Source organism: Drosophila erecta, unplaced genomic scaffold, assembly GCF_003286155.1.
Source record: "Drosophila erecta strain 14021-0224.00,06,07 unplaced genomic scaffold, DereRS2 tig00000000-arrow-pilon, whole genome shotgun sequence".
Classification (NCBI taxonomy): Eukaryota; Metazoa; Arthropoda; class Insecta; order Diptera; family Drosophilidae; genus Drosophila; species Drosophila erecta.
In genome coordinates, this window is record NW_020825194.1 from 2,773,041 (window position 1) to 2,794,518 (window position 21,478).

The window sequence follows — 21,478 nt, forward strand, 5'->3', positions numbered from 1 at the left end:
GCTGTGTGCCACAAACAAGAAAGAACAACAATTAAGGTGGCAAATGGCAAAAGTTAATGGCCGCACAATTGAGGAAATTCACGTAAATGACTTCGAGGCCCTGCGGATACGGATTGTATTGGGCGCATTCGAAGGAATGCAGGAAATGTATGCTTTTAGAACTAGAAACTGCGGGCATTTAGGGAAATATGAGCAGAGGAAATGATGTCAGAGGTTCACTCTTTCCTGCATAAGCGTAATGTTAAAAGAAAAACCTGCCTTCATGAGGTTTTCGAACAGTTCTACCTTACTCGTTATTACCCTTTAAAATGAGCGTTTGAATTTCGTGGACAGCGCGCCAAACTAACAGCACCACTAGCCAACACTGGCCGGATCACTTGCCAGCTCTGTTAGCCGCTCTGTTAGCCACTCTTTTAGCAGCTCTGTTAGCTTTACATTCAGTGCATCTAAAACTGCATGTTTCGTTAACAACTAAAAGTAGCTTAAAATTTGATTAATACATGTAGGGATACTCCAGTAAACTGGTAGTAATAACAAAAAAGCCACCTAGGCCCTAATGGACGTCAAGTTGAAAGTGTCTCAGACGGCTAGGCCAGACCCTTTGGAAAGTAGTTTTGGAACAGAATAACTTAAATTACCAGTACCCCAGACCGACACGCAGAAACACGCGCCGTTTCGCTGCTCGAAGGCAGAGGGAGTTTTGAAAAAGCGCCAGAAGCGCGCCAAGCGATCAGCTGGCCGCGACAATCGATAGTCGGGCGAGCGCAGGCCCGTTGGGCAGCACTGGCGGCCGCAGCGATAGGCAGCAGCGCCAATCGATAGCTGGGTCGCAGAAGGAGGAGGAGAAGCAGAGGAGAAAAACAAAAACCAATTGTGAAAAGTTGAAAGTTTACATCGCAGCAGAGTCGCGTGGCCAAAAGCGGCGGGCAAACGAGCAGCCAACCAGATAACACTAACATTTTTCTGCGACGCGCCTGCGGAAGTTTTGCACCTGCTGCAGGCACACTCACTCACACACACACACGCCAGCACTCGCGCACACACACGCACACACAAATCGTCATTCTGCGTTATTTGTTGTTTTTGCGAAATCCAAGACGAAGGCGAATCCACAACAAATGCAGATTGGAATTGGAGCTTGATAGGTTCGCGATTAGTGCCTAGTCACGCGGGATCAGCACACCACAGCCGATCCGGCCAGCAGAAGGGGTAACATAGGCTAGCAAGCAGACAAGTAGGAGGAGACGGAGCCATGTCCGTGCGGACAAAGGTTCTCGGCCTGGTGGACGTGATGATGCGCGTGCCGCTGGTGATGGTCATCGATGAGCTGCTGAAGATCGACATGGGCCTCCACACGTGGCTGTATCCGGGCAAGGACAAGGTGGAAAGTGACGCCATGGCTGTGCCAGCGGAACCGCCGCCGGGTGCAGCCGGCAGCCAGGCTCCGTTCGCCAGCATCAAGGAGTTCTTTGGCCTCGGCGCCGGGGATGCCATCGCCCACATGACCTCCTCCGCCCAATCCGCCCTCGAACAGATCATCGACAACGCCTCCAAGGCGGCCAAAACGAACGGCATGCTCGGCTCCGGCTTCAATTCGCTGATGAACGAACTGTCCAAGGACCAAACGCTGGCGAATGTGCTCAGCATCATCACGGTCAAGTTCGTCATCTGCCTGCTCGGTGAGTTGGATTTCACCTCTATACATCCGCTTGGAACTCTCAAAAAATGCTAGAACACACTAGAACTCACTAACTCAGTAAATAACCATAAGTATCAGTAGGATTGAGATAGCAAGTACTCGCAGAATCGAAGGTAATGCTCACTTGGCAAAAAACCTAAACGAATGAATATTTTCCCTTTAAACCGCTTGAGCATTCCCATTGCACCCAAAACGTAAACACAGGCAATTGAGTTAGGTATTTCGAGTTCATTGCTTTCGACCTGCTGACGAAATCATACATTCACTCCAAGGGTCGCTTATCGGGCGCACTTTGAACGCCAGCGAAACGTAGACACTTGACTCACAATCTCTGTGTTCTTGCAGCTTTCCTGTCCGCCGCGTGCATCTTCATGCTGTGGACCCGCCACCTGGTGATGGTCTACATGTTCCTCACCTCGCTGGGCCTCACCTTCCTGTCCTACTGGTCCAACGTGAGTGCCCTGGCGCTGATGGATCGGAGTCCCAGCATGCTGGAGGAGCTCATGTCGCTGAACACCACACGGCTACTGGACTCGGGCGGAGTGGTCATGTCGCTGGCGCCGCACCTGATGGCCCAGTGGTTCATGGGCATGCTGTTCGCCTACATCCACCTGGGTCCGAGGTTCGAAATGCTCCAGAAATCGATGCCCATCATCTTTGCTAGTCCAATTCTGTTGGCCATGATGCCGCTGCCGGCGAAAGTGGTGCACCACCTGCCCGTGGTGGCCGCATTCACGCCCATCATCCTCACGAAGATCACGCTGATGCACAGCGCCATGGAGGCCAGTCGAACGGTCTACAATGGGTACCAGTACGCCATGAACTTTGTGTCCAACTTTGGACTGTCGGCGCTCATAGAAAACGAATGGCAGCGGCTCAATGTGCCCAACGTTCTGAGGGTTTTTTGGACCATCAGGTGGGTTTCCAAAGTGGTTCATTAATTTATGCTAATCATGCACGTGGAACATTCCAATTCTCGCAATTGGAGCGTTAATGTGTCAATGGAACATCGTATGACTCTTATTAATCGGATAACACACCTTCCATTTTAGAATAATACAAGGCGGCTATGCTCTGGCCACGACGGAATCGGAGGAGCCCCTGGATCTAATGGCGGCCACACAGAAGCTGCTCGTCGACGGCTGTGAGACGCTGACGGCGGTCCAGGGCATGACGGGCGTCATCTCGATGATCTGCCACTACATCGGACGCGGCTTCCAGTGGTACCTGCTGACCTACGACAACGACGAGGAGAAGTCGCTGGGCACTGTGTCGGCAGTGCTCTTCTACATCCTCGCTCTGCAGACGGGACTGACCTCGCTGTCGCCGGACAAACGCTTCATCAGGCTGTGCCGCAATCTGTGCCTGCTGATGACCGCGCTGCTGCACTTCCTGCACAACATCGTCTCGCCCATTCTGATGTCGCTCAGTGCGGCACGGAATCCCTCGCGGAAGCGCCACGTGCGCGCCCTCACCGTCTGCGCCTTCCTCGTGGTCATGCCGGTCTCCCTGCTCTACTACCTCTGGTCGCAGCAATCCATCTCCACCTGGCTGCTGGCGGTTACCGTCTTCTCCGTGGAGGTCATCGTCAAGGTGCGTGGCTGTGCGATGTATTCGATTGAGGTTTAAAACATACTTTCCGCTTAGGTTCTCGTTTCGCTGGCTACCTACACGCTCTTCCTGCTGGACGCGCGGCGTCAGTTCTTCTGGGAGAAGCTGGACGACTACCTGTACTACGTGCGTGCGTTCGGCAACTCGGTGGAGTTCTGCTTCGGCATCCTGCTGTTCATCAACGGCGCTTGGATTCTAGTCTTCGAGTCTGGTAAGTTGGCGTGCCCCGTCCTCGTTACATTAACACATGAGTAAGCGAGTGTTCAGCTCGCCGCATTCCATCTGTTCATCGGATCCGAATTCGGATCCTTCGTCCGCGTCCACCTTTTCTGTTCTATGTGTGCATGTAATATTTTTATTTGGTTGATTTTGTGTACCGATAACTATAACTTGATAGCCCAAAATCGTACAGGCGGCGCCATCAGAGCGATAATGATGGGCATCCATGCCTACTTCAATATCTGGTGCGAGGCCCGTGCGGGATGGTCGATCTTCATGAAGCGGCGTTCGGCGGTCCACAAGATCTCAGCCCTGCCAGAGGCGACTTCTGCCCAGCTGCAGGCATTCGACGACGTCTGCGCCATCTGCTATCAGGTGCGTATGGCATCCACATGGTAGTGCACGTGGCTCAACTCTCGTTTTGCATTCAGGAAATGTATTCTGCGAAGATCACGCGGTGTCGCCACTTCTTCCACGGCGTCTGCCTGCGCAAGTGGCTGTACGTGCAGGATCGCTGCCCCCTGTGCCACGAGATCATGATGTACACGGACAAGGAGGACGAAAATGGCCCGGAAGCGGAGCCAGCGGCGGCTGCACAGGCCGAGCCGCCCATTCGGATATACCCGCGAGACGTGAGTGCCCATACTATCTACCTATCTATCCATGTACTATCTACCCCTTGATCTCCCAGGACGGCAACAACGCAGCTGCGCCGCGACGCTCTCCGGAGCGCGTTCCAGTCGAAGCACCAGAGGCGGCCAGCAGCTCCTCCAATGCAGCGGCGGTAAGCGGAGCGGAGGCCGTGTCGGCCATCCTGGAGTCGTCAGCGGCTGTGAGCGAGGCGCGTTCGCTGGGCAGCGTGGCCAGCAACGCCACGCATAGGATCAGCGCCAGCGGGAGCAGCGACAGCAGCTACATGTCCGCCTCCGCCCAGCCGCCACCGCCGACGGCCACTTCGGCTGCTGCTGTGGCCACGGCGGCGGCCAGCAATACGACGCACATGTTCCGGATGTCGCAGGACCAGCAGTAATCGGGTGGGATGGGATAGGACCGAATCGGATTGGATTGCAACCGAACGGAACGGGAGCGCTCGGCGTACCTTGTTTTCTTATATATCTTGCTACTTGGAAACGTTCTGTGTGTTAGTGTACTTATGTAAAAATGCAAATCTTTGTAGCGATCCAAGGCTTCTCTACTCCCCGCCTAAAGAGCAATCCACTCGCAACACACGACCACAGCACTCACCACTCACCACGCACCTTCGATCCTCAGGCACAGACACTACGTATGTGCAACTCACGCAGCCATGCTTAACTGAATTATATACCATGCATATAATAGCGCGCTGAATGCTAAGCGGCAATGGACAATTGAAGCGGAGATCTATGTACGTTAAGTTTATGGTAAAAAGTTGATCCAAAAATGTTGAAACACACAAAAAAATGTAGCCCTAAGTTTGCAGTGATGATGAGATGAGAGCAGTGTAAAAACCATCAGCAGAAGCGAAAACGATAACATTTTATGTGGTGAAGTCTGAAAATGATTTAATCAAGTTACCAAGTAAAACTAGTTAAAAACAAAACACGAATCAACACGGATTGAAAAACAAACAAACAAACAAACACAAATAAGAAACGAGAGCAAGTCGAAAAGTTGCGTTGTATAATTTTGTAATGAAAAAATAACTTGAATAAGCAAATTCTGTTTTGTTTTTATTTAAATTACCTATGTACGTTTATTTAGATTTAAAGTAATTAAACGAAAGAAGCGGAAAATACAGAAAACATTCAACAGTCTAATGTAAGCGAAAACACAGAAACATGGCTTGCGCCGCCTTTTGACTACACGTATGCTGCTTCCACTCCAGAGCTCTACATCAGGCAAGTACGCACATTACTTCCATCCGCCAACCAACCAACTCCTTGCCTTTCAGCTCCGAAGCGCCAGCTCCGCCCGCCTGCTCAGTTGAAGATCAGGTCGTTGTAGTTGCGCAGCAGGTGGTAGGGCGACACGCGGCAACAGGTGGTGGTGCGCACCACGGTGATGCGATCGGCGCGCTCGAAGTTGGCCTTGACCGTCTCGTAGTAGCGGCCATCGCTGGAATGGAAATACTCCTAAATATGGAGCACATAGCTAGGCAACAAAGGAGACCCACCTGAGCACCATGCAGCGCAGCTTGAGGCACTTGACGCGCAGAATATCGATGGCCTTTTGGCTCTTGTCGGAGAAGCGCAGGTTGTCCGGATCCCAGCGCAGCTCCAGGCGCTCCAAGTTGCCGCAGTTCGAGGCAATGGTGTCCATCAGCTGGTCCACGTGGATGTTGACGCCCAGCTTCTCGGCGGTGCCCATGACAATGATCCTAATTGGGGGTAAAGGGGTAAGTTCAGCGCACTATATCGCTTGGTGACCAATAGGAGCTCCTACTTGCAGTTGCCCAGCAGGGGCAGGATGCTCATCCACAGCTGGTCGGTGATGTGGGGCATGCCCGAGAGGCAGCAGGCGCTCAGCTGGTGACCCTGGCGCTGTATGAACTTGAGCAGGCCCTCGTCCGAGATGTTGTCCGAGGAGTCCAGGTCCAGGGAGATGAGGGACCTAAGCACATGACTATCGGAGTATTTGGCTCATGGAGGAGGAAGTGCTGTTTCAGCTCACCTGGTGGTGCCCGACTCCATCCACTGCTTCAGAACGGCGTCGTTGAAGCCATTGATCTGGCCGGCCGACAGGAACTTCAGGCTGGGGATCCTGGTCAGCATGTCCACCAGGCACTCGGGCGAGAGATCCGTGGCCGTGATGTCCAGCTCCTGCAGGGCGCACTTGTCCCACTCGGCCTGCATCACGAACTCGGACTTCAGGCTGGTGCCGTTCATCAGCAGACAGGTGAGGCGCTTGGAGCGCTGGATGAGGGTCTTCAGGGTGGAGCCGGTCACCTTGTTGCAGAAGTTAACGGCCAGGCACTCCAGCTGGATGCAGTTGGAGCTGAAGGCGTCGATGTGCGAGTCGTCGATGAAGTTGATGCCGTACAGATTGATCACACGCAGATTGGGCGTGGCCGACTTGAGCTTGTGCACGTTGATCACCTCGTAGATCTCCTCCTCCTCCTCCTCGCACTTCTCGTAGGTGCCGATCAGGTGCAGCACCTCCAGGCCGTTGATGAAGTTGTAGATCTTGCGCATGAAGCCCTCCATGAAGATCACCTCCGACAGGCAGACGCACATGTAGCGCAGCTTGGTGGGAAAGGCCTGCATCTCGCTGAAGTCGTGCAGCTGCATGGCTACAAGGTACACATACCCTAGAGCTCTCTGGAGCGGATGCAGTGGCGCACTCACCTGTGGAGAAGTCCAGCAGCATGTGGGTCAGATTGGGGCACTTGGCGGACAGTTCGTGGAGCACCGTGTGCGTGATCAGTTCGATGGGCAGCTCGATGTAGCGCAGCGTCGGGCCGAATCTCACTGAGATCAGCTGGAGCAGCATCTCCAGGGAGCCCACGTGCAGCCCGGAGACCTCCGGCCGCAGGCTCACGTTCTTCCAGAGCCGCGTGTCGTAGGCAATCTGGCGCCATCGACGGCAAATCCGCGCCAGGCGGCAGATCTCGCGGTGCGACAGGTACGAGAAGATGTGCAGCAGCACCTTGTCGGGCAGCTTCTCGATGGTCTGCGGAGGAGGAGCATGACATGGTTATAAAGACTCAATGCCTCAAATGTGATCTTAATATGGAACTAAACGTGCGAATGGGAGCACACACAGCCTGATGGGAATGTGGTGCTATTTATTCTACGGGCGAGTGATTCTATAGATTCTCTCTCGCGGCTCTCCCAGTTGTGGGCGCCCAAAGGAGTATCCCAAACCCATAGTACCGTGTCGGCGAAGGGACTGCGAACTGTGCCATCGGAGAGGTACACCTGGGAGGCCTCCACGGCCAGCTGACCCCAGATATCGGTGGATATATCCATTGCTCAGGGATGAGTCGCAACCACTTGCTTATTTGCTTATATAAAATATAGCTACACACTACGCGTGCTCCGTCTGCCAGCTGAATATCCGTCGTACCGAGCTACTTTCGCGCTACTGCGAGCCGCATTCCCATCGCCTAGCCATCGGAATCTCCAAAGATCCGCCAGGCAATAGACTCAAGAGAGCCCTAGGCGTATTTATAGACCAGCGCCAGTAACGAGAGCACTCTGGTCTCCGCTGCATCAGCTGTGCTGTTCGCGGGCGCCCACCTCTCACGCACTCCCTGCACCACCGAACCACCAGCACCACCACCCACCCTTGCTGCACGCGGAGAAACATCGGATCGCCTTCAAACCTCCTTCGTTCCTCTAGGGATTCAAGATCAGCAGTAATGTTAATGTTCCCCAATGGATCTCCAGATACTTCAACATCTCTTGCTGCCATCCAAAAGCATCTGAAAGCGGTTCTGTTTCCTGAGGAATAATCTGCAGAGTGGCATCCTTCAAAGCCTGCTCTTTCTTCACAAGATTCTTCAACTGGTATCATATAATATAGTAATAGCTTTCGAGCCCCTTTTCTCTCTCAGTGCACACAAGAACGCACGGTGTTTGTTGCCAAGATTTATGTACCAGCGCCCGTCTGGCTTTGTTTTGTTTACCACATCTATATCTACATCTATATCTGTATCTACAGCTACAGCTGTACATAGTGCCCATGTACAGGGTACTCACCAGTCGGGTCTTCACCACGCCCGAGTCGTGCAGTCCGATGGCCTGCGAGGAGGTTTGCGCTGCCAAAACATTCCAATTATCCATTGCTCTAGCTCTTGGATCGGATTGGGATCAGCCGGGAAGCTGTTCGCTGTGTCTGCTGTTTCTTCTGTTTCTGCTGTACAATATGTGGTCTTTCCGGATCCGTCTGGTTATATCTGTCTGTGTAACTGCGGGAATGTGCCGGCTACATGAGCTATGTGCGCTGTAGGAAGCAGGAGCACTCATTCATGCTAAACTATTGCTGCGAGGCTTTCCCACTTAGTCACTCTGCATTGCAAGCTAGTTATTTGCAAATTAGTTTGCAAGCACCCAAGTTGGGTTATTTATTTATAATTTATAAGCAATCTGTATTGTATTCAGTTCATGCAGAGCATTTCTAGCAGATTGCTTAGTTTTCCCCCATTTTTGGAGAGCAAACTGGTCAAGTGCAAGCTTAAGCAGCAGTTGGTTAAAGCAGTTACTTAAAATTGGTTGCTTTTTCAGCTAATTACCCATTTGATTAGTTGAAAAGCGAATGGTTAGACACTTGCTACAAGCAAAAGAGCGCGAGAAGGAGGGCGATTAATTAATTAGTTGCTGCCTGCAGTCGATTAAAATAGCGAATTCACAATTATGCAAACTTGGTGCACACACATTGTTCACTTGTGCCTTTGGATTTGGATTTGGGGCCACATCAGCATCTGTGCACCCTTCGCCCGGGTTATTAATAGTTTTCATGCGGCTGCTGTGGCGCTGGTGGAAAATTGGTTGGCGTTGCAAGTGTCGTAACTTTCGCACCACAAAGTTGCACCACAGGTCGCGATCACCGGGAAGTTCACTGGTTCGGTGGCCAATTACTGGCAAGATTCCTACTCGCTAGATTCCGGCGGAAAGCGGCGGACTGGGCGACTGTTCCGCGTTCTCGACGGCTCCACAACTCTGGGGAAACTGAGAAAATCAGGCGTCCGCGGAAAATGGTTTATGCCAAAATCCACTCGGCTCGTTGGTCGTACCACATACGGAGTACATGGGCATGTGGGGAGGTGGGCATGTGGGCATGGTGTCATGTGGGCATTGGGGCACTTGGGCACTTGGGGATCCGTGGATATGGAGGGGTTATTCGGGGCCGATCTCTGCGAGTGCAGGCGTCATTTGCTTTCCCATGGCGCGCGGCCAACAGAGGGCGGATGCCAAGGGGCGTGGCCATCGTGGGCAAACAGGCATTACATCTGCCATTTCCTACAAAGTATCTCTGATTTATTACTGGATTTAATTCAAAAATCGGCACTAAAAGCTGGCAATCAGCGGCAGAAACCTATTATACTCTTATCAACTTAAATTTGATGATAGTAGTTTAAGAAAATCCCCAAACTAGAGGACATTTAAGTTGGCAAATAAGCTGTAGCGAAAGTAATTCCTAGTAATCAGATTGAACTGTTTGTAATTTGATGAGTGGCTAGCGCCGTGGAACATGGAACCTTATCAGCTTCATGCATATAATATATAAAGCAATCACCCAGTAATTAATTACTAATTCCTGCAAGCTTAGCAGCTACGATTGCAATTAAAGCTTGCTTTTATTGGTTGCAAATGTGATAAGGGCAAGGAGCTAAATGGGTATCCTCCTGACTTCAACGATGTGGATTCCGTATGCCTGGTTCTTCCTCACAAACTCCTCGGACCAATCGCCGGTCAGGCAGCCGCCATCGCAGTGGCAGCCAAAGATGTTGCACGATCCCTGGCCGCAGTAGGTGCCCACCTGGGCGACGCCATCGGCGCAGATCGTCACTTCGCACTTGAGCGGATAGTCGCCACTGCCGCCCACGTCCTCGCAGTCGCCCCTGTCCATCTTGTACTTCACCTCCTCCCTGGAGGTGCAGCACTCCGACCTGGCCACGTGGACGAAGGCCAGGCAGCCAATCCCGACGAGCAGCACGGTGACAACTGGGGATGTCATGGTTGGATTTCCTTTGAGAACTGATGCTTTTTCCCTCGGGAATCTGCCCTTTTATACGCTCACCGTGGCTGAGCAATTGTGTAAGTGACAAGAAATCCGCCAAGTTAGCGAAAATGATTTCGGTTAGTCGGAAAATTGATTAGTTTCCCAGAATTTTACTTTAGATGCAAGTTGAGCTGAAAAACAATTCAAAGGAATTTGAATTTAAATGCATCGATTTCACTGATAACTGCACTTTTTACGAAAAACCAAAGCCCGTAGCGACCTAGCGTATTAGTTGTTTTTAAAAGTAGTAATAAATAGTTTGAAACGCAGATCACTTGTAACGGAAATCGGATTTGAATTGCGCCGTTCGGCGTTGCCAGACCGCGTCCACCGTTAGCACTAGCTTATTAGTTTAGTATTTAAAAATAGTTTTAATTAGTTTGAAACGCAGACCGCTTGTAACGGAAATCCGATTTGAATTGCGCCGTTCGGCGTTGCCAGACCGCGTCCACCGTTCGCACTAGCTTATTAGTTTAGTATTTAAAAATAGTTTTAATTAGTTTGAAACGCAGATCACTTGTAACGGAAATCCGGCTTAAATTGCGCCGTTCGGCGTTGCCAGACCGCGTCCACCGTTCGCACTAACGCCTCCGCCCGTTCTGATCAGAAGGCAGCAACGGTTGGCTATTTCAGTCGTTTCTCTGCCGCTCAACCGTTCGGTTGCTGCCCGTTGTTGCTGCGCGCCTATCGATATCGATAAACGTAGGTGTGTCTGCAGTGCACCTGTGTGCGTCTATGTGTCAGCAGTGCAGTTTTCCTATTTATCCCGAATTCTGTGAGAAATGTGATTTGGAAGTATTTTAAACGTGCCATTAATCGCTCTGCGCAACCAGAACCCAGCGGCTCAACTGAAAATCGAAAGCAGTTGCTGCACACATCCAACGCTGCAGTTTGTTTATATCTGGTACAGTGCGCGTTGCAAGCTCTTCTCTGTGTGTGTGTGTGTGCGTGTGGGTGCATTAGAGACGCCCTAGAAGTTGTTGTTGTAAAAGTTATCGGATGCTCTGGATCCTCGAAAAAGCAGTTTGTAAACAAATAGATTAGCTGCAATTTGTTTGTAACTTAGTATCTTGTATCTTGCACCTTAGAAAGTTACGATTTAATTCTGTAAACTCACTGATTGTGAGAAATAGCCAAAATTCCTATGAAATTGGCATAAATCCGAACCCATTTTTTATAGATGGTAATAGTGTGCTTCCCCCTTTGGGAAAATTCAAAACGAAACCACCCACAATTGCGCTTAGGCAATCGTCTTGAACGAATTGGGTGTAATTACAATTACGAGGAATTAGAGAGCTCCAAATTGCCAATTAATTAGGGGTAACCCAATGAACTGGACACACATGACCGTAAATATCAGTTGAACATTCTGCAGCTCCAAGTAAGATCAGCCCGTCTTAATGGGGATCAGCACATAAACTACTTGCCTCTTGCGCAGCCCAAAGATGAAGTGCCTCCTTATCACTGTGTAGTAGTTCATTGATATAGTTCCTTTATTTCAGAGCCCAGGAGCCCACCGATCCGATCCCAGACCCACGATGTCGTACTACGCGGAGCGATCCCTGTCCCTGCTCTACCCGCTGGCCATAGTGTCCTCGCTGGTCTGCTGCATCACCTCGGCGGTGGCCTGGTCGCACTGGCAGTACGTGCTCAACGCCTGCCCGTACACCAACTGCGGCTGCGTGCTGCACGGGAAGAGCACCTTCAACAGCTTCGAGGGCGGCAACATCGCCTACTGCCACTTCGCCACCTACGGCCTCCTGCTGCCCCTGCTCTTCGCCGTCGTGCTGGGCATCTACCACGGCTACCGCATGTGCATTGGGCGTGGCAAGCCCAAGGCGGGCACGGCCACCATTCGGCAGCGGTAAGCTCGGGTGTCTGCGGGTCAATGGGGTTAATCGACTGGCCTGGCCACATTCGTCTGCGTCTGGGTGGGCCGCATGCTGATGACGAGCGACGACCACGCGGCGGATGAGTAATGCTGCCCAGTCAGACGCCATCAACTAACCACTTGTACTGCCCTCTGCTTGCAGCTCCGGCGACATGATCGTGGTGACCACCGAGTCGGAACTCACGCCCGATGGCCTCTCGCCCTACTACTGTGAGTACCCAATATATATACTATACTATAGTTACCTTGTGCAATGCTTGACTTCCGCAGGGCTGCCCGCCACCGTCATCTCGACGATAATGGCCGTGTACCAGCTGGTCTACTCGGCCGTATTCACGGACGGATTCGAGGTGACCTGCAAGCATTACAGGGAGGCGCTGCTGAAGGAGATCCAGGGCGTGGGCAACATAGTGCCCGTGATCAAGTCGCGTCTCTCCTGCGCGGCCGTCTTCGACTTCATGGACTACCTGGTGGAGAGCGTTTCGTACGAGCGGCGGCGCTACGGGCGCATCAACACCGCCGCCTGCCTCTACTTCACCCTGGTCTTCGCCTGGATCGCCCTGTTCGCCTGGCTGCTCATCTGTGTGCTCAACGTCGTCCACCTGCGGCGCACGAAGGCCGCCCGCGTTTGAAATCGTGCCATGCACCGGGAGCAGCGCATTCCTGGCCACTTACACTAGGAACCGATGAACTATAAGCCACACTTCACCGCACATTCCCCTTTAACTTATTTATTTGTAGACACACAGCCAGAACGTCCACGTTATGAACGCATGTACAAATATATGTATGAACAACGAGCGGTTGTCCAGATCGCAAGCCTTTTTACGATATATAATGCCTAATATATATATATGTATACAAAGTGGAGTACACTTTGAATTTGAATATAAATACACAATTTCTGCATTGTTAAGCTTATGTATTTATGCAAACTTGGCATTTGAAATCACAGTTTATAGATGGATAATTTCTGCATTGTTTAAACTTATTTAAATTAAACTAATGCAAATTTACTTCGCATAAAAAGACATTTTTACGATATGCCTAATAAATATATATGTATACAAAGTATACTGCAACACTTTGAATTTCAAAAAGGATACTTTACTTTGCATAGGAAAACAATTTGAAGAAAAGTACATCATTTCTGCATTGTTTAAGCTTATGTATTTAATTTGTTTAAAGTGCAAACTTGGCAAGGGAAATCACAGTTTATAGATAATCATTTCTGCATTGTTTAAACTTATTTATTTTGTTTAAGGTGCAAATTTACAACGCTTAAGAAGACAGCTCAAAGAAATGTTTAAATAATACGGAAATTGCATATGTATTTCCGTATTATTTAAACATATTTAGTTGGATACAAGTGCATGCATATTGGCATAAGATGATTTAAGCTTATTTATTTAGTTTAAAGTGCACATGAGAAAACACCATTTAAAGATACATAATTTCCGTATTTTTAAAACTTATTTATTTTGGAATATAGGGAACTGACTGAGATTAAATATATAGGGAAATGCAGCCTGAGGGCAATTCCAGTATTTTCCGCCCGCCCCGGCATTTTCCGCTGCCACGGTCACACCATTCAGCTGCTGACGTGCCGCAAAGCAAATTGTTTACGTGAAAATCGTTGAATCGCAGCCGAGAAATCGCACAAAATGCTGGACATTCAGACGCATATGGTAGGTACTCATGCGGCGCACGCCCAGCCACGTCTAAATCTCTCTCGCCGCAGGACTTCGCCGGCCAGGGCAAGGCGGAGCGCTGGTCGCGCTTCATCATCACCTTCTTCGGAATCGTGGGCCTCATCTACGGCGCATTCGTGCAGCAGTTCTCGCAGACGGTGTACATCCTGGGCGCCGGCTTCGTGCTCTCCTCCTTGGTGAGTAGCTGTCCTGGTAGCGCCTCCATAGCTAACAGCCTGCCCCGCTCCACAGATCACCATTCCGCCGTGGCCGCTCTACCGCCGCAATGCGCTCAAGTGGCAGAAGCCCATCGAGACGGACGCCAAGTCGTCCAGTTCCGAGTCCGGCGACGAGGGCAAGAAGAAGAAGAAGCAGTAGTAGCCGTAGTCTAGCTGTAGGCCAGCCGTAACGTGTACTTCTCACTATCCAATATCCAATACAAACTACATACTTAGCGAGCTAGATGGGTCGTCGGTAGGCGATGAGATCGTTGTGGTCGTAGTACTTGTGGATGAGGTCGTACATGTGGGCGAAGAAGAACAGCAGGTTGTCATACTGCCCGTTGTATGGCGCCTCCCGGCCCACGTCCGCGATGGCGCTTTGCGTGCGGAGAGGCGCCGCCAGCTGGTGGAAGCCCTCGGTGATCTCCAGGTTGTCCAGGCCACGGTACTGTGTGTTCAGGCCCCAGGCATTGATGTGCACCTCCAGCAGGAACTGGTGTATGGCCTCAATGGTGGCCAGGTACCAGCGCGGACTGCCGCGCTGGTGGCGCCAGAACTGGGAGAGTCGGTTCTGCAGCACCACGGTACGCAGGCCGCGCACCCGTTCGTCCGCGTAGATGCCGCGACTCTGGTTCCATGTGCTGTCTATGAACACGGCTCGGCGGACGGGCAGGTTGTCCAGCGTCCAGGTTCTCCGCTCGTGCCGCGCCTGCGGCTCCTCCAGCTCCACCTCGTCCATACGCCGGCGCAGCATGGTGCCCATGTGATGGCCCTTGGGCAGCCCGTAGTTGTCGCCAGTCTGCAGCCGCACGTTTCGCTCGAAGAGCTGCGGCACCGCGAGCGCCGTGGCGCTGGGAAAGATGAGCACCACTCCCGGCTCCGCGCGGTAGTCGGGTATGTCCGGAAATGTGTGGATGCGCACGTGCCGCGGCGCCAAAACGGCCGCGTGCACCGCCGAGCTCTTGCCGTCGATCTCCTTCTTGTGCTTGATGATGTCCACCTGCAGTGGCAGCTCCAGGCGGGGCAGCAGCTCCTCCAGCTCGCCCACCGGCACGTAGCAGCTGTAGCAGAAGAATTTGCGAGATCGGTTGCACAAGCGGCAGTTGTGGCGGCCCTCGATGGTGTCCAGCACGCTGTGGTCCGAGATGCGCATGTGCACGAAGGGGTACTTGCGGTGGCGCTGTGGCGCCTCCAGGGGATGCGTCATTGTGGCGGAAAGTCGCTTTCAAATTGCAACTTGAAATTACAAAATTCGTGGGGAAAGTGCCAATTTAGTTATCGATAACCAGCGGCTGATGGGACCAGGGCTGCAGAGCACTCTCTGCACCAGTTGGCTGGAATAGCCCATTTGAGATGTAAAATCAAAGTAAAATATGTGTAAATTATAAGCAAAAATGTAATTTATCCTTAGGTCATGTCAACTGGTAGCTGCTATGAGGGAACTTTCCACATAAATGGATTGGGGAACTTCCACGTCGAATTTGATTGCCCAGCCCTGCTTGCACCTGCTAGCCAAACGGTCACACTGTGCCAAACAAATCAAAAGCCGGCAAAGTTGTGCAAAAACTAACAAAACGAATTTGAGAGTCTTTTCGCGGATTAAAATATGTAAAGAACAATGCGCGGCATTCGCAAGTGTGTGCACTGTGGCGCCATCAACGGAAACCGGGCTCTGATCTGCAAGAACTCCGCCTGTCCGCAGCGCCGGAACGTACTGGACGCCGTGCAGCTGGTGTCGCTGCGGCCAGGCTCCACTGTATACTCGCTGCGCACCAAGGAGAAGGAGCAGCAGCCGCGCAACTTTGTGGTCATACAGGACGTCACCCTGTCGCTGCAGCCGGATGCTGCAGTGGTGTCCAGCAAGGCCGAGTGCTTCGTGGAGTCGTGCAAGAAAACGGGAGGCCAGCCGGCGGACTGCGTCCATGTGAAGGCTTGCCGGGAGCTGGGCACCGAGTTCGCCAAGGCGCAGGTGTACCGCGTGTCCCGCGAGGTGCTGTGGAACCTGAACATCAGCCTGGAGCAGAAGCAGAACCTCTGGCAGCTGTACAAGTACGCCGAGGAGGAGGAGCACCTGCCTGGCGTGCAGCGCCTGAATCACTCCACATTCGCCGTCAAGTGCGAGCGCTCCGAATCCTTTCCAGCTGCTCGACTGCACGTCACCGTCTTGGCCAATGGCTTGTCCAAGAAGAAGAGCAGCTACGCCTGCGCGTGCCGCAAGCTGAAGATCATAGTGGAGCCGGATAATTCGCTGGTGATGCAGGACGAGATCTGCGATCATCTGCTGCTCGTGCTGGCTGGGATCCTCAGTTCGCCGCAGGGAAAGCGAGTCTATGGCCACTTTACCAGTGGCTTGCAGAACTTCTGGATGCCCTCGCAGCTGGAAACTCCGCTGGGCGATGTGGCCCCCGGGGATTTGAGGCTCAGCTTGGACATGGTGGATGAGTTCGACCCGCAGGTGGACATACTCGTGTTCGGCGATCAACTAGATGTGAGTTACATCACCCAAATCCACCAGTTTTTAACCTTTTCTATTTAACTATAGCTTCCCTTGCCGGATCTCTCCGATGGCGTCTTTAACCTGGACAACATGCAGGCCGCCACTTCTAGTCACAGCACCTCGAGCACCAACGATGCCTTGATCCACTATGCCAACGACTCGCAGCTCCTGTCCAATTGCGATGTTTATGCGGAGCCCATTGAGCTGACCGACTGCAATATTGAGCTGATGGATCAGTATCAGCCCACCGATCAGCTGGATATATGCAGCGAGGACATAGAACTGCCCTTGATTAGTGAACCCTACAATATCCTGGCTGCTCCGCCCATTTTCACCGAGGCCACGCCCTCGGTAGTCGCCGATCAGTTGCCCATTGAACTGGCCACCATATCGGTGGTCAAGAAGACACCGGTCAAGTTCTCGGAAATAGTGACTGAGGTGAAGTCTCTGAAGCAGCCCCCTCTGCCGGCCAAAAGGGATTTAATAGTGAATAACGCGGCATCCGCGGCATCCGTTTGCTTAGACGCTTCCGTTCAGCCGGCTTTGTCCTACTCGGCATGGCTGGATCACGTGATCGAGCTGCTAAACGAGAGTTGCGAGCCATTGGACGACACTCCAAGCGGTACGCTCACCAAGCGCTCGGTGCACCAAAACTTCCACGTGCACAAGGTAAACTGATGTCAAGTGCTTAGCCTCCTACTTATCACCTTTTTGCGTATCTACAGGAAACCTTTTCGCACTTTTGCAAGAGCTTCAGCACTGGAATCAAACGACGGCCCGTGGACAAGTTAACTGTGATAGAATCGGGCAAACATAAAGGCCTCAGCAAGTACACCTGGCACTTTGCGAGTCCGCACACCGCGAAGCGCATCTTCAGCACTTCCAACATACAGCTGCAGTTGGATTGCGCCTTCGAGCGGCATGCAGAGGGCCATTTCGTGCCCTACGTGCGTCCTCCCATGGAGCCACAGCTGCCGGGTCAGCCGAAGAAGCGTGTAGTCTACCCAAGACTCCGCCTTTACATGGTTAAGATAGTCTTCGAAGCGGCTCCCAAGGTGAGCTTGCGCTCGAACTGAAAAGAGGTGGTTAATAGCGCTCTAATCCGCAGGACTTAGTCGGGAATGGAGTCCTGCTGACCTGGACCCCGGAAGTTTTGCCACGCAGCCACTTGGGGTTGATGCGCGTGGAGTTCACCGTGGAGACACGATCGCCCAGCTAGGGTAAGTTTGCAATTTGATGTTCTTTATTTAGACGCTTTCGATTTTGTCTGTTCCATTTATCTTTAGTCCATTTCAACTTTCATTGGCTTACGATTAGCTTAGGTGTACATACATATACATACATATATTCATATCATTAATTCTGTTTATCGCGAGACGTTGTCCGATCTTTGAGTCGCATCCTCCTGCTGCAATGGCCTCTACAAGCTGCGGGAAAGTCCCTACTTTCGGGACCCATCAGGAACGGTGAGGTCCCCTCAGGATCTGGGGCAAATGCTTCGTTCTTTAAAATCTATGGTTCGCCTCTGGGTATCTGTATCTTCATCTATTTGCTTAGCTCTAAAATCGTGGGCATGCTTACTTAAGTTCTTGCTACCTTCAGCGCTTTCTCATGAATCGTTTTTAATAATTTTTTTTTTATCTTTCGTGTTTTTTTTTGTATTTTCTTGGGTTTCTTTTAAATTGTTTACGCTTAACTTTGACATTCATCACATTTATAAATTGCATAACACCGTCAATTAGATAATCTGTTGCATCTGTTTTTTTGTATCATTCTCAATTACTTTAGTTAATGTGTGAAGGTAGTTTAGTCGTGGAAAGGTTTCCATTTGCTCGAAAAGAGTGTGCACTTTTAATTGGGGGACTTCTGTATAACTCTGTGTGTTCATTGCGCCTTCGCAATGCTGTTGATTAAGCTTCTCTTTTTTTGGCTGCGACGTACATCGCACACTTGCAACATTATGTACATAATGCATAGAAATATCCATATCCACCTATAGTTGCACCGTACATACTACTATTAATGTGTTTAACAGTTAAAATGCATAGTTTTTCTCAATATCGTATCGAAATAATATGATTCTTGTTATATTACAGATGAAGCATTTGTTACCATTGCCGGTGTCAGTATGAGAAATTTACAAGCCCTTCTAGCGTATAAGTAGTCTTAGCCTAAGTCGGGTCTAGTGCCTAAGAAACATAATCTCACAAAATTGGTCATTAGTTGGTTGGTTAATATGTAGAGCCGCCTATTTGGTATCAGCTGACAAATGATTGGATTGATACGATCAGATTGAAGGGTGCTCCCTCCCACCCGAATCAAGTCCGCATCTACGGGGTCTGCATCCTCAAGTAGTCTGACTACATGCGATTGGGTGGACACGGTATGCGTCTTGGGGGAAACTGAAGGACCTTTGACATTCGTTCATTTACATAATCAGTATACATGCTTATTCAAGTTAAAGTGTACAAAAAACCAGTCTTTAAAACATGTTTGTTTATCGTTTCTTATGTTCTTCTTCTTTTCCACTAATACTTTACATATAAAATGTAAAAATATTCACTAAATTACTTTACTGGCGCTCTACTCGCTGTGTGGGGAGATATACTTGCTATCTGCCCGATCTGGACAACTCCAAACCATTAGCCATGGCAATTCAGAGTGCTAGGTTTAATCCTAATTCGTATCCACCTCCGGGGCTAACTTTAAGAACTGTACAGGTTAATATTACGCTGTTAGTCGGGTCTATCAAATATGGAAACACCCTGTGCATCGTGCATCGATAGAGGAAAACAAAACTTAAACTGAGTTTTCATTGGGATTTTCTTTTATCTCGCTTTTCACATGTATCGTATATTTTAATAATACTTCGCTTGCGACTACTGGCAGATTTACACTTAGTTGTCGCCGTTGCTTACTTTACTTTTTATTTTTACAATATTATTAGATTTATTAGCTTTGCAGAGTGATGGGTTTCTGGCCACATTTGACCACATTTTTACAGTATCTCTTATCTGATTTTCCGGCCTAAGCTGTATTTACAAATTTTCGTGATGCCTGGTGCTTTGTGCGGAAATCATGTGATTTATTTAGCTTTGATTGGGATTTACAGTGATGTGTGGTGTAAAGTGCTCGGTAACTCGGCGTATTGCCCACTAAATTCGCAATTAATTTGTAGCTAGGTTTGTTCGAGTTTGTCTTTTTGTATTGAACTGCACTTAAACTGGAACCAATTGATAGGAAGGCAAAAAGAATAACAGATACTAGGACGGACTGAATCGATTCGAAATGCAAAAAGGTGCTCAATCAACTAGGTTAGTTGGTTCGGCAATTCAACTAATAATCATTACTTTAATAGGACTTTTGTGGGGCTTAAAAAATCATGGCACAAGTGTGTGCAGCATTAGTCTGCATTAACGTTAGTTATATGTAATCAGCGTATATAAATGATTAGACAAATATGTTATTAACTCTACTTGTTCAATTTGTGCATTTTGCTACGTTTTCCACTTTAGATTTGCGATTATTTTTGTTCTTTACTGCTTTACGGCTTCTGACTTTCTTTCTTTTATTTTTTTCCCTTCTGACTAAATGTGGGTAAAGTATGGTGTATAAAAACCTATGTTTACGATATAAAAAACTACACAAGACGAAATAATTTAGATAGTTTTAGGGGGAACAACTGAGGGCATAAGTCACAAAGTTAGAGTAAAACATGAGCTTACGGGCGAACGAATAATTTATGGACACAGCGCTAGACGCTCTGCACTCACTTAAACGACTTAAGGGTTAATAAATACATTGCTATGTACGTAGGTGTAAGGTTTAAATTTAAGTATTTATATTTAAACATTTATAAAATGATTTAAATTCCCTCTCTGTAAATTTATCTTTAGTTTAGCCTACAATATCTAGGTTTTGAGCATCTGTCGCCGCTGCGCTTGTGACGTTGTTGTTGGTAATATGGTTGTTGTTGGTGATCGTTGGTGAGGAGGTTGGTGAGTTGTCCGCATTGTTCATCAGCAGGTCACCGACGTTGTTGTGATGTTGGTGCGTGTTGTATTGTTGTTGCAGTTGCGTTTGTTGTTGCATCAGGGCCAGCATTTGTTGTTGTTGGTGTTCCATCAGATCAGCAGCGTTGTTAGTAACAGTATGGAAATTGGCATTAGTAAGGGTTAAACTGTTCTGGGATGCGAGTGGTGGTATTGTAGGTATTGTGGGTGGGACTGTTGGTGTCGTTGGAGTCGTTGGTGTTGCACTCGCACTTGCACTCGCACTTGCACTTGCAGTTGCTGGCGTGGCCGGTGATGCTGCATTGGCGACTGCGGGTGAGAACTGGTGGGTCAGGTCTGATGGCGATGGCAGTTGGATGGTTTGTGGGGATGGTGTTGGAGTACTTGGTAGTGGTGGTGTGGTGGATGAACTGGAGGACAGAGGAGCGACTGTGGGCGGTAGCAATGACAGAATGGGCAATAGGCTTGGATTAGTATCGGTGCTTGGTGTGCTGACTGTCTCATTGAGTGCTGTCTGTTGTTGCTGCTGCTGCTGCTGCTGCTGTGTCTCTAGATGTTGCTGCTGCAACTGCAGCATGTGCAGCTGCTGCTGCTGCAGTATGACATGCTGTGGAACATTACCATTGCTGCATATTTTGCTATAGAGATCCGGCGTGGCCGTTGTCACATCCTCGAATTCAGTCCGAAGCGCCGTGCGCTTCAGCAGGTTCAAATTGCCAGGCAAAAATGAAAGTATGTTGTAGATGACACGGATGTCCTCGCTGGATGTCCACACCCCGGGTCGCTTGTTGTGGTACAGCTTCGCGTACTGGTACACATTCGCCGTGCTGCAGTACTCCATCTCGATGGCCAGCGAGGAGATGGCGCAGAAGGTGCACGCCTGGGCGCCACCATATCTTCGGAAGAGATGTACCAAATTGAGATGACTTCA

The 21,478-nt window shown here is 50.1% G+C and overlaps 8 protein-coding genes across 18 annotated transcripts in view; 4 read left to right on the plus strand and 4 right to left on the minus strand.

Moving 5' to 3' along the window:
* Positions 1-690: 690 nt before the first annotated feature.
* On the plus strand, positions 691-5,333 carry LOC6554627 (protein TRC8 homolog). 2 transcript variants are annotated; one of them, XM_015153707.2, is made up of 7 exons: positions 691-1,679; positions 2,045-2,615; positions 2,752-3,292; positions 3,347-3,521; positions 3,708-3,904; positions 3,961-4,161; positions 4,221-5,333. In XM_015153707.2, exons 1-7 carry the CDS (start codon positions 1,253-1,255, stop codon positions 4,557-4,559), a joined length of 2,451 nt encoding a protein of 816 aa, XP_015009193.1. In that variant the 5' UTR covers positions 691-1,252; the 3' UTR covers positions 4,560-5,333. The 2 variants fall into 2 exon arrangements, with proteins under 2 accessions (XP_015009193.1, XP_001981349.1); XM_001981313.3 differs by having other exon boundaries at positions 693-1,679; positions 3,723-3,904.
* A 44-nt stretch (positions 5,334-5,377) lies between these two features.
* LOC6554628 (uncharacterized F-box/LRR-repeat protein C02F5.7) lies at positions 5,378-9,177 on the minus strand. Of its 2 annotated transcripts, XM_026979126.1 has the most exons (7): positions 8,887-9,177; positions 8,212-8,420; positions 6,856-7,180; positions 6,182-6,800; positions 5,954-6,121; positions 5,685-5,888; positions 5,378-5,626 (listed from the first exon to the last, which is right to left on the minus strand). In XM_026979126.1, exons 2-7 carry the CDS (start codon positions 8,293-8,295, stop codon positions 5,491-5,493), a joined length of 1,536 nt encoding a protein of 511 aa, XP_026834927.1. In that variant the 5' UTR covers positions 8,296-8,420; positions 8,887-9,177; the 3' UTR covers positions 5,378-5,490. The 2 variants fall into 2 exon arrangements, with proteins under 2 accessions (XP_026834927.1, XP_001981350.1); XM_001981314.3 differs by lacking the exons at positions 8,212-8,420; positions 8,887-9,177 and adding an exon at positions 7,384-7,660.
* Positions 9,178-9,777: 600 nt separating this feature from the next.
* On the minus strand, positions 9,778-10,196 carry LOC6554630 (protein Diedel). Its single transcript, XM_001981316.2, has one exon. The coding sequence runs from the start codon at positions 10,187-10,189 to the stop codon at positions 9,842-9,844; it is 348 nt and encodes a 115-aa protein (XP_001981352.1). The 5' UTR covers positions 10,190-10,196; the 3' UTR covers positions 9,778-9,841.
* A 649-nt stretch (positions 10,197-10,845) lies between these two features.
* LOC6554631 lies at positions 10,846-13,189 on the plus strand. Of its 5 annotated transcripts, none has more exons than XM_001981317.3 (4): positions 10,846-11,138; positions 11,737-12,098; positions 12,268-12,335; positions 12,396-13,188. In XM_001981317.3, the coding sequence occupies exons 2-4, from the start codon at positions 11,773-11,775 to the stop codon at positions 12,755-12,757; spliced, it is 756 nt and encodes a 251-aa protein (XP_001981353.1). In that variant the 5' UTR covers positions 10,846-11,138; positions 11,737-11,772; the 3' UTR covers positions 12,758-13,188. The 5 variants fall into 5 exon arrangements, with proteins under 5 accessions (XP_001981353.1, XP_026831514.1, XP_015009194.1 ...); XM_026975713.1 differs by having other exon boundaries at positions 10,847-10,940; XM_015153708.2 differs by having other exon boundaries at positions 10,848-10,936.
* Positions 13,190-13,676: 487 nt separating this feature from the next.
* Positions 13,677-14,278, plus strand: LOC6554768 (signal peptidase complex subunit 1). The gene is made up of 3 exons (XM_001981318.3): positions 13,677-13,813; positions 13,867-14,013; positions 14,069-14,278. The coding sequence occupies exons 1-3, from the start codon at positions 13,790-13,792 to the stop codon at positions 14,192-14,194; spliced, it is 297 nt and encodes a 98-aa protein (XP_001981354.1). The 5' UTR covers positions 13,677-13,789; the 3' UTR covers positions 14,195-14,278.
* LOC6554769 (DTW domain-containing protein 1) lies at positions 14,238-15,334 on the minus strand. Its single transcript, XM_001981319.3, has one exon. The coding sequence runs from the start codon at positions 15,242-15,244 to the stop codon at positions 14,276-14,278; it is 969 nt and encodes a 322-aa protein (XP_001981355.1). The 5' UTR covers positions 15,245-15,334; the 3' UTR covers positions 14,238-14,275.
* A 231-nt stretch (positions 15,335-15,565) lies between these two features.
* LOC6554770 lies at positions 15,566-19,158 on the plus strand. The gene is made up of 5 exons (XM_015153709.2): positions 15,566-16,525; positions 16,580-17,203; positions 17,260-17,589; positions 17,643-17,754; positions 18,631-19,158. The coding sequence occupies exons 1-4, from the start codon at positions 15,656-15,658 to the stop codon at positions 17,751-17,753; spliced, it is 1,935 nt and encodes a 644-aa protein (XP_015009195.1). The 5' UTR covers positions 15,566-15,655; the 3' UTR covers position 17,754; positions 18,631-19,158.
* Positions 19,159-19,333: 175 nt separating this feature from the next.
* The window catches only part of LOC6554771 (tyrosine-protein phosphatase 99A), a 124,446-nt gene continuing 122,301 nt past the window's right edge, over positions 19,334-21,478 (minus strand). For 2 of the 5 annotated variants that reach the window (XM_001981321.3, XM_026976184.1), the window contains 2 exons: positions 21,169-21,443; positions 19,334-20,976 (listed from right to left, as the gene is read on the minus strand). In XM_001981321.3, coding sequence (XP_001981357.3) covers positions 20,432-20,976; positions 21,169-21,443 — 820 coding nt within the window. In that variant the 3' untranslated portion in view covers positions 19,334-20,431. Of the gene's footprint in view, positions 21,444-21,478 lie in introns of all 5 variants that reach the window. The other 3 variants (XM_026976183.1, XM_026976186.1, XM_026976185.1) reach the window with 2 other exon arrangements.